The sequence below is a fragment of the Centroberyx gerrardi genome, chromosome 19, assembly GCF_048128805.1.
Source record: "Centroberyx gerrardi isolate f3 chromosome 19, fCenGer3.hap1.cur.20231027, whole genome shotgun sequence".
NCBI classification, from domain to species: Eukaryota; Metazoa; Chordata; class Actinopteri; order Beryciformes; family Berycidae; genus Centroberyx; species Centroberyx gerrardi.
The window spans coordinates 12,703,731-12,714,690 of record NC_136015.1 but is presented as its reverse complement, the minus strand read 5'-3'; the positions used below and the strand labels follow the sequence as shown (position 1 = coordinate 12,714,690).

The 10,960-nt window shown below is 42.2% G+C and overlaps 1 protein-coding gene across 1 annotated transcript; it reads right to left on the bottom strand.

Annotated features, from left to right (window-relative positions):
- Positions 1-834: 834 nt before the first annotated feature.
- On the bottom strand, positions 835-9,398 carry LOC139915864 (uncharacterized). Its single transcript, XM_078290564.1, has 12 exons — positions 9,139-9,398; positions 7,949-7,974; positions 7,789-7,866; positions 7,541-7,683; positions 7,316-7,438; positions 7,149-7,206; positions 6,575-6,952; positions 6,044-6,183; positions 5,796-5,912; positions 4,986-5,043; positions 4,373-4,444; positions 835-4,227 (listed from the first exon to the last, which is right to left on the bottom strand). The coding sequence occupies exons 2-12, from the start codon at positions 7,971-7,973 to the stop codon at positions 2,678-2,680; spliced, it is 2,742 nt and encodes a 913-aa protein (XP_078146690.1). The 5' UTR covers position 7,974; positions 9,139-9,398; the 3' UTR covers positions 835-2,677.
- Between the last annotated feature and the right edge of the window lie 1,562 nt (positions 9,399-10,960).

Below are 10,960 nucleotides of genomic sequence, written 5' to 3'. Positions count from 1 at the left end.
CTGACAAAAATCCTCCTTCCCTCACACTCAAACAACTGTAGGAAGCACATTGTCCCAATTCTTGCAGGCATTTGAGATAGTATTGTTTTATATGCAGGTCCAGGAGAACTTTAATGTTTATGAATGATCTTTGTCAGACATTTTCCATTAATACCACAATATTTCTCTGAAAAGCCACGGGTCCTCTCTCCTGAATCCTGTACCCATTCAGTGTGAGCTTATACATCAGATGCATCTGAATGTGAAAATATCATGATTCATAGAGGTAATTAATCATGATAATGTTTTTATTTAAAGAGAAACAATAGACTCATCTAAAACTCAGCACACTTCTGTGCACTCATACAAATAGATTTGTTTGAGGGGCCCTGTATGGTGAAGGTGGGTGTGGATGTAGTAGTGGTGCTGTTTCTTGTCATGGTCAGTTCTGAGACGTCTGCAGAAGGCTCCAGAGCAGCCACAGAGACACACCAGGTAAAGAGAGAGGTTGTTTTCAGTTGACAGTATGTCTGCCAGTGAGAATTGAGACAGTGGGGACTAATGGGGTCATGACTAAACAAACTTGAAGCATGTACATGTAGCTTTTGGTCTTTGATTAGTGAATGCAACCACCTAGATACTGGTTTTACAATTAAGCTTCTCATGCAAATAAAGAGATACAAACAAAACATTCTACAGCCTATATTAGCCAGTTGATATAAAACCTAGCATCTTCTCCCGTCAGTCCTCTCCTTTATAATTCAATGAGCAAGCAATAATTTAGGTTACAGATTCAGGGAAGAAGGGCACAGCAGTGATGATTCACACAACTAAATGAAGTGACTACATGACATCTGCAAAGACAGTCATTTATTTTGCACTCGTAAACAGAAGTTACACCATTCAATACTAGTGTGAAACATGTACATCAAAATAACATTCAGTGGCCTCACAGCGTTCTGACATGGCAGCTTCTCTTCAACACTTAACAGCATGTACAGACAACAATTCCCAAGTTCCCCTAGTTTGAAGCAACCTTGGTATACACAGGTTCACGATGCTTTGGTTGCATTCCATGCTTCATAAAATTAGGGATAATTAACTGGCCGTGTATTTTCTGGAAATTTTTTTAGTATCATGAGAACATTAAGAGATGGGCCTCGGATTAATCCCTGGTCATGGCCTGTCTTAATCTTCAAATTTAATATTTTTGTTGATGATGCTGTTAATGGAGGGTTGCAGCTGGTGTACCAAGGTTCCTACAGAGGGCCAAGTTTGGGCAAAGGTTGACTAAATGAAAAACAAATAAAGAGTGCTGTTGGATTTAGGAACTTCAGACAAGTAGATCTTGTCACATTAACTTGAATTACAGGAAGAAACTTTACAATTTCACAAACACTCATTTAAACACTGTTCAAAAGGGTACAGTTAAATCTTCAAAATAAATCGTAAAGCTGGGAGTTTAACATGCACAGACATTGCTGCAGGTCTAGGTGACTGCTGTGGAGTGATTTTTAAGATGGCCTAATAATTACCAATGGAAAGCATTAGATTGCCTATGCTTCTGAAACATATTTGAACTCCAAATAACTACATCAACTAACTCCATCTAACCAAGCAATCTATATCATGTTAATCTCGGATAATTAGATGATTACACACCTTAGTAATTAGAACAGAAATATAGTATATATTCATCAAAGAAACAAAACATCAAAGAAACTAAACAATTACGGTCTAGAAAATCTAGACCGTAGAGCTGCAGAGCTTTATCTAATGACATATTGAGTGGAATAACACATTGCTGACATATAGTTAAATAATGCAAGACCATAATAATATCATCAGGCAAAACAAAGCTGAACTGACCTATAGTACATTGAATTAATTTCAAGTAAATGTTTCTTGATGTCATTCAGACGAAAGTCACAACCTACTTAAAAATATCAAATAGTCACATAGCCATAATGGTCCAAAAGGAATAGAAAATGTTCATGTCAGCTGTCAGCCACAAACTGCCTCAATATGATTTGGAGCTGATGATATAATATGGAGTAATTTCTCTATTGTAGGGAAACACTGGCCCAAATAAATATAGCCAGCACATTAATAGCCAAGATGCTTGTTTCTCACTCAGTAATCACATGCATTGTCTTGCAGTAGAAGCTAGTGCTTTTCCTTTTTTAAATGATCTCATTGGCTCCTATTCTAATTGGATGGCTCGAGTCATGTGTGTACATTCTTCAGATAAGACACGATCAGGGAGAAGATAATTCACATTCTGATGTGGACGACACAGGGGCCAACACTGAATTGAAAAGTACTAGCTTTTACTTTTAAGAATTAGGTGACTGCAACTGGCCTGGACCCAATCACAGCAAGAATTCTTCTTGTTGTGTAGCATCCAAGTACCCATGAATATGCAAATGCATCAACTAAACATTTCTGCCCATTTCAAGTGGAAGAAAAGGCTACTGCCTCAACTTTATATGAAAGAAAAATGGCTTAAAATGAAATGACACTGCTTAGTTGAAAAGTGATGCAATGTAAATAAGAAGTCAAGGAGGACAAAGCTGAATAATTATCTCACACTGCATAACCTTAAGAGGCAATGAAGGGTGTATCACTACAGTTACAACAACATCCCAACATTAGGAGATTCACATTAATTAAGGAAACCAGATATATCCAAGTCTTGTTAGAAATGTTGGACCATTTGAGTGTGGTTGGACCCAACAGGGACATCAGTGCTTTGAGCAGAAATGTGGTCCCAGTGAGGTCCTCCAAGATGTGCAGATGTGGGACTTGTACTGGGATAAGTAACCATATATGGAGAGGGTGCCCAACCCGCATTCCCTGGCATCATCATACCTGACAAACCATTACCAGCCCCTCTGGAAGAAAATTCAGAGTGGGTTCCATAACCTTGAGCTTGCCCAGGCAGGATAAACACGTGGGGTTGGGATCTATGCCCACCAGCATTGGGGTTTGGAGGAGGAAGGTGCAGGTCAGGGTTGGTCCTAGGTCCAGTATTGTAGTAGGGGTCAGAGGTCACCCCATGGCCTATGTGGAAGGATGCATAGGCCATAGGTTGTGTCGTGTACCCATGTGGAGCCGTTTGGACATACCCAGAAGAGAACTGCATGTATCCCGAAGTCTGCAATCCTCTTTGTTCCATTTCAATGAACTGCGTTCTAGGCTCTGCTGCGATGCCACCACTGCGAGCAATCGACTCATCTACGTGAGGATCCATGTTGCTCCTATGAACGACTAAACCAGAGGAGCCATGATGCCCTAGGCTGTCTGGAAGACTTGTGTAATCTTCTGCCAAGTGTTGCTGTTGGGGCTGGTGTTGGTAATACTGTCGGTGAGTCTTGCCTGAGCTCATTGCCCTCTGTCCCTCTTCTCTTGGCACTTCCACTCTTAAGCCAACTTTATTCTGAAAATCAGAATTGTACTGCTGGTCTTCTTCAGTGCAACCCTCCTCTTCGCTCTGGCAGGAGTTGTAAGTTGACCAATCCTGACTGTGGTACACAGTAGCAGTTAGCCCTTCGTCTTCTCTGTCTGAGCCTTCATTTTGCCGGTCTTTATACATGGTTTTAATTAGTCCTCCTAGAGTATGATGCCATCTGCCATTATTCCGCTCCTCATAAGCATTTTGTATTTCAGAAACTGAACAGTTCGATGTCTCACCACCCTGCTTTTCATGCAGGAATGAGGCATGGGTTGGTCCCTTTTCTGTCTCATATGCTGGCTTATGGAAGATTCTTTGTTCATATGGATTTGTTCCAGTCATGTTTTCAGACTGGTTGAAGCACTGACTGTCACTGAAATAACCATCCACCTCTTCATACTGAGTGTCTTTGAAGTTTCTTTCCTGTCCCAGGTACTGACCGTCGGTGTGTGCATCTGTGCCTCCACTAAAAAAGTCGAGCTGAGGTTGTGGTGTGTGCTCAGCCTGGTTAATGGCCAGTGGCCCAGAGTCAGGGTCTATCTCGGATGAGGGGCTAAGACCTGGGTCTGCAGTGGGTGAGTGCGTGGGTGACACAGGGAGGCTGTCCAGGCTGAAAGGTGTCCTCTCCAGCACCGTTGAACCTTTGGTCAGAGGCAGGCTTACCTTGAACACAGGATTTGTCACATTTGCAAACTTCTTCCTCTTCTTTGCCCTATTTGCCTTTTTTGACAGAACTGCAGTGCGTTTCTGTGGCACGCCTTGATCCGAGGCCTCGATGACACCAACACTTGGCCCTTAGAGAATAGGCATAAAATGGACCCAGAAAGTTTGAAAGGCAGCAGAAAATGAAAAGGACAATATCATGACTGAAAGAAAACAGAAGGCTCTTTTAGTTTTTGGTTTCCATTGATTCAACTGTTGCCCATCAGAGACACACACCTTTGACAGGGATTTTTCTCTTCTGGATGTTAGTACTTGTCCAGCCATTACCATTAGACAACATCTTCATACCTGAAACGAAGAGACAGAACAGAAAGAGAGGAGAAGAATACAAGGGGTATACGCAGAAAAATACATAAAAATCATGAGTGTTTGTACTCAAAAACACAGGAGGAGCAGAAGAATAAGCCAGGTGAAGAGAATGCATTTGGATTTGGAAAAGAAACATTGAAGTGGTTGAAGATTCAAACATGCAGACAAATTTAAGAGATAAGTTATGGAGAATAGAAAAAACCAAGCACAAAGGATGAAAGGAGAGTGTAAAATAAAAAATCAAACACCAGGGGTGAATAACACAGAAGGAGCAAAGAAAATGCCTGAATTTGACTTATGGAGCCTAATCAAATCTACACATCGAAATGCATGGGTGAAGCAACATGGTCTTGACAAACAACAATTATCACAGTAAACTTCTCTTCAACAGCATGAGAGTGTAGGGTAGTGTCAGTGTAGTGTTATACTTACATCACTAGTCACTCAAGAGCAGGAGCTGGAAAGGGAAGAGGTTAGGCCAAACAGGAAAGACAGTGGATGAGGATACATTCGTACTTACACCAGTGATAACTGTTGCCAGTCAGCAGGATACAGAGGGAGGCTGGTACCCTCATCACCTAGGAAACATGAGATGTTCTGAACATAAGATGGAGGATGAATGAAAGAGGAAAAATGGAGACTGAGTGGAGAAGAGAAACCAAGACTGTACCAGCCCAGGCCCTGGGCCAATTCATCAGTTTGTCAGCACTTAACATTTAAATGGGTGGGATTTGCTGCATCAGGACAATTCAGATACTGTAAGTTGTCAATCAGCAAAAATAATTCTAGTCTAAACTTTCTGTTTTCTCACACAGGGTGTAGGCAAAGGTTTGTTCATGTGCAGACACCTCCAGGGTGACTACTAGAAACATGCAGTACCTGTCATGTAAACCAAGTATATATGCAATTCGGTGTTGAATTTTAGGGAAGGTTATACAAATTATTAGTGCAGTCTATAACGGTCACATATCCCTGTCACAGTATCACCATGTCTGTGCAAGCGAACACCTGTTCTCAACAAATGTAAGCTAATTTGGAGGAGCTTTATTCCATCTTTAGGTTGGTTTATCTGCTCTTTACCTCATTGCAACTCTTTTCTCCACTGGATTCTCTAAGGATGTAAAGCTGGTCAAAATATTGACTGCACAATTCCACTGAGAAATTCTCAGGGAAGACATTAGGCCCGTTTGATCAATTATAAAAGTATGATACTGGGCTGAGGATATTACCCTGTCTGTTTGTACACTGTATCACACTCTCCAAACTCTCCACTCCTTTTTACATACAAAACCAAAGCAGGACAGTGTGTGCACAAGAGTGTATGTGATACCTTTAATTCTCCTCTGCCTTCCTCTTGCTCCACTTTCTTGGCCACTGATTGGAGAAGCTGTCTATTGCCATTAATCCCCGCCATCATTACCTCCACCTGCTCAGGATGAGCTTCCATCTACACACAAAGATGTTTTAAATTAACTTAAAACTCACTCCTAGTATCTTCTCTACAGAAACCTTTGGATGCAGAATGGTACAGGATTCATGTTTTAGCTCACTTTAATTACTGATGCAGAACAAACTGACCATGTAGTTGAAGAGATGGGAGGAACTGGTCAGGTGATCAATGATGTCATCTTTGATGGATTTGATGCGGCAGCAGTGACATATGAAACAGTATGGGTGGCCATCTTCTTCACTTCTACACTCAACCACACAGTTAAGACCTAGTGCAAACATGCACACACAGCGTTTTTTTAAATGATCCATCCCCAAAATATTGCACTACAACTCATCATTAGCATACTCACCAACAGAATTATGTAGGTTACTATTAGAAAATATCCATTATAAAGTACTGATGACCAGTTTAAAATTGGAATCACTGGATACTAGAGCAAACTCAGTAATGTAACTGAACATGGTTAATATTCCAGCAGATTATGTTGCTTCAAAAATGAATATACTGAATATGCCATTAAACAGTTTACTCTAATTTCTAATAAGATGTGCAAAATGCCACGTCTTATCTCACAAGCCAATGCCTTTTTTCTTTTCAAACATGTTTCTGAGTAATCCAACAAATTAAAAAATGTTTTACTCTCCAACCATTCTCACCAATAAGAGGCTTGTTCCCCGTGTAGCCATCAATAAAGCTGTTGCTGTTCTCTGATTGCACAGGGGGCTCAAGTGACTTCCAACTGTTCCCCAGTTGCAATACAGAGGGGTTCTCTTTCAACTTGACAGGGGGAGCTGCAGTTGACTGTATCAAGGGTAGAGGCTTGTCAGTCTGAGCTGAGGTCGTTTGTAATTGCGTGATGGCCTTGAGCGGTTGGCCTACTGGTTTCTTTGACTGTCTCAGGTGCTTCTGGGGAGGAAGCACAACCCTCTGTGACTGGACAGCAGGGCGCTCCAGCTGGGCAGAGGTGGTCTCTGATTGGCTCCGAGGTTCACTCTGCCCCTGCCCACATCTGAAGGTATTTAACAGAGTAACTGCTGTATGGTGAGAGAGACAGAGATATGGTTAAAGTAAAACAGAGGGGTGAATGGAAGTAAAAATAGAGGCAAAATAGAGAAAGGAGATAGATGGAGGATAGGAGAAGACGGAGGGTGGGATTGGGAAGGTAAGCAGAGTGTATAAAGTGGGACAAACACATCCTAAACAAATGGATAGACAGGGATAAACACTAACCATCAGCCTCATTGTGTAATGCCATCTCCTGGTATACAGCCTCTTCAAACTCCAGCACCTTAACATGAGGACAGGCCACACAAAATGATATGAACACTCAAACATCCCATATCCAAAACACTCATTTGTTTGCAATCATAAACAGTCATATGCATTCAATCGCCTACCTGTACTTCCCCAGGTCCCTCTCTTCTCTCAAGTATCTTAGCCATCTCCATCAGTGGCCAGGCCAGTTTGGACAGGTCAGCACTCTTCTTCCATTCAGCCACAAAGTGTGGGTGCCAGGCTTTCTGTCAGGCCAAACACCACCAGTGAGTATCATCCTGGTCAGACACTGACACAAAGATGTTGACACAAAGACGTTTATCACCACCCGGCCCTCTACTACTTACAATGTAGTTGTATCTGTGGAGACTTCCCATGATGTGGTTCCGTATGTCAGCCTTGCTGAGGCGACACACACACACCTCACACAGGTACAATGGCTCTCTGTTGTGCATGCCCGCTTTCACACATTCTGTAACACTGCCCAGGCCTGGAATACACATAAAGTGACAGGAATTATCTCAGTCTCACACATACGGCAGCACAGACAACAAAGCACAAATCAAAATCTTATGAGACATTTGTTACTACTGACCAATGATGGGTTGTAGTCTGTTCTTGTTGTTCAGATACACCTTAAGGGAATGGAACAGCTCGCTCTTGCCAGACACTCCTATAAATAAAGAGACAAACATTTAACGTGCATGTAGACAAAACAGGGTTCAATGACTCACTTGAAGTGTGAAAAGGCTTACCTTTATGTGCCCCGCCTGGCTGCATGCTGCAGCTTTAGGATCACCACCTGCATGCAGTTGGGGGAGGAGGGTGTAGCAGAAGAAAGAGACAATTTAGTACCAAAAGTAGATATGCTCAGAAAACAGTGCATGGAAGTGGAGAGGGCTTATACTGAATTTCCCCCGGCACCGCCTAAATAGCTGTTTAGAAGCAGTTTGGCACAAATAATGATTTCCTTTATACTATCTCTAAAGGTTGCCAACCATTGGGGGGCAAAAAATAACTGTCGTCAAAACATGGGGCAAAAAAGACAGAGGTGTGTGGGTATTCCACATCTCTCAGATCACTTTGGTCCTTTGTGCAAGCTGATTAATAGCTCATTTTGTGTTAGTCGAGCTTTGAGGGTTATTTTAGTCTATGACCTGCCTAATGGTCTTTTTCTCAAACACACTGAACTACAATAACCATATGGCACCTTGATAGAGTGCAGCTCTAGGTTGGACTGTCTAACCACCAGATGGCGCTGCAACACAAGCTGACTATTCAGAAAGGACAGAAAAGAAACAGAGGCTGTTTCACATGAAGACACGCATTCGACCACAAACCTTCATTTGATGCGGTTTTCACCGCTTGTGAGAAGTTTTTTTATTGTGGCTTAGTTGTTACATAATTATATAACATTAGGTTAACTGTTTATTCTGTAGGTGTAGGAGTGAGGAGAGTGAAGAGCCTCTCATTCCTAGATCATTCTCTCACTGCCCTCTCTTCACATTAAATAATAGAGAAATTAAACTATTCCTCATTTTGCTGGGGGCCCCTGGCGGTTTTGCTGAGGACCAATAACCCCTGGTAGGTTAACGCTACACTAAACAGCAGGACGAGTACCTGCCAGTTTTACTAATAAATGACGACTGGGGGAAAAAATCGCTGACGTTAGCTATCCCAAGTTAAGCAATAATAACGTGTTTCCCAACAGCCAACACATAAAAGTTGAGTCATGTTAAGTAGCTTTAGTTAAGAGCAATCATCGAGCTGCTCAGAATTATTTAGAAATGACTGTTTCAATGCAACTAACTAAGTTAGTAGCCTACATTTCACACTTCAACCGTTAGATACATAACGTCATATCATCATATATTACAGAACCCAACGCCTTAACGTCTGAAGTTCAGTTATATGTCCACTGCCACCAACCATGACCAACACATACCTGAACAGCAATGACTAATGTCAAAGTGAAAACAAACTGATTAACCCGTACGCTCAGATAAACTCAAACGGCTGTTCGCAATCACGTTTTTCAGTTTGACAGTCGAACCAGCTCGACCTGCCTGCCACCGACACAAACTGCCTTCCTAAAGCTAACTTACCGTTGAAAAAAGTCAAGTTGACGTCCGCAGTCCGCCTGGTCTGTTTCAAGGTAGTCGAAACGTTGAGACGCTAATGTCCACAAAGTACCCAAAATATGCCGACAGCATGGATAAAGTGATCGAGAAAGACGTCAAGCCACCCACGCTTGCTTTTGCATCGAGTGGGAGTGGAAGGGCACCGGGGCTCAATTTTCCGCCGCGACTTTAAAACGCTTCACCCTCTTCCTGTCACTGAGGCGAGACTGAAGCACGCGCTGCATCACACCACCAGGTTCCTGCTGCTGAACGGGAGTGGGCTGGACTCTCCGTCATGCCAGTTACATTCAACATTAGGACTTTCCGTCAAAACTGGCAACATAAAGCACTCAACTTTATTTACGAACATGCTCTTTTTTGAATAATAATAATGAAAAATACGAAATAACTTGCCACCTGAAATTCATCAGGCAATCTTTGAGAAATGATTCTGTCCTCAAAAGAAAAAAAAACTAGCCTATTTTATTACTAACCGCTACTAACCCATAGTGTGCTTACCGTAACTTTCATGCCAGCAGATGGGATGTGGGTGTGTTTTTGGTGGGTATCTAATTATTATTGCAATAATAATGATGATAATAATAATAGCCTATTATATGTCATCAAAAAGCGGCTCTCGGATTTGCGTTCTCCACATTTGTACACTTAATTTATCATCCTTTCCTCGACATCATCTTGAAAACATTTTGGTTTGAGAATGCAGCCTTACACCAATGTTGCGGATAATTATGTCCAAGGCTGTAGGGGATAATTAAATTAGCCTACTTATCGCCACAATGTATTGTAGTTTAGTAAAAGGCACACAAGATCTGCAGAGGAGAATACTGGTCTTCAGCAGACTGGGGAATCTGCTGAAGAGCGAGCTAGCCTCAACAAGGAATGAACACAAGGAGCAAAGTGCTACATGATGACCTCAGGGTCAACATATCTCAAGGCCATCTGGTCTACATTCTGGCAAACGTTATCTACAGAGCAGCAGTGCCATGGCCTGCACATTTGGTTTTCTCACTGTTATCTTGGCTCAGGATGAGGCTGTGCAAGAGAAAAGGAGAGCCAACAACATACATGTACATGTACAGTATATAGTGGTGAGGAAATCAGAACTCAGACTCAGGTTTGGAGTGCCCAAGTATGGTCTTCTTTATTGCACACATGTATGTATGGAACAGTGTGAGAGGGTCTCACCTGCTGCTCTTCTTGGGAAGTGTAGTCAAATTTGTGCAGTGAAACAAACAAGAGCATCACCTGACCACCTGACCTTGAGAAAAGAGACAATTTCTAACCACTAGGGATTAAAGACAGACTGTGAGGAACTGGGGGTGGAAAATATGACACAATGACTTGTCCAAGTCAAGCTTAATTGACTGCAGTGAGTAAGGGGTTCAGGTAAATAGGTCACTTCTTAGGCTGCTCTTATCAGTAACAGGACACATCACTTTGGTATCAGGAGACATAATGATCTTCCTCAACAACTGCCTCTATTCCCAGGACTCATCATAGGATGAGACCAGTTTCTGCTGGCTAAACCAATGACAAATAGCTATTCCTTCATAGGACAGGTCTGATTCAGCCCCGCTCTCTATGATGTGACCTGAGCTAGAAAGAGAGGTTTAAGTCAGGCCCCAG

Coding starts and splice junctions, on each gene's coding strand:
- LOC139915864 (XM_078290564.1), bottom strand. CDS start 7,973: ATGCAGCCAGGCGGGGCACATAAAG. Junction 6,953..7,148: donor ATTACACAATGAGGCTGATG/GTTAGTGTTTAT, acceptor CTCACCATACAG/CAGTTACTCTGTTAAATACC. Junction 5,044..5,795: donor AAGGCAGAGGAGAATTAAAG/GTATCACATACA, acceptor CATGTTTCCTAG/GTGATGAGGGTACCAGCCTC.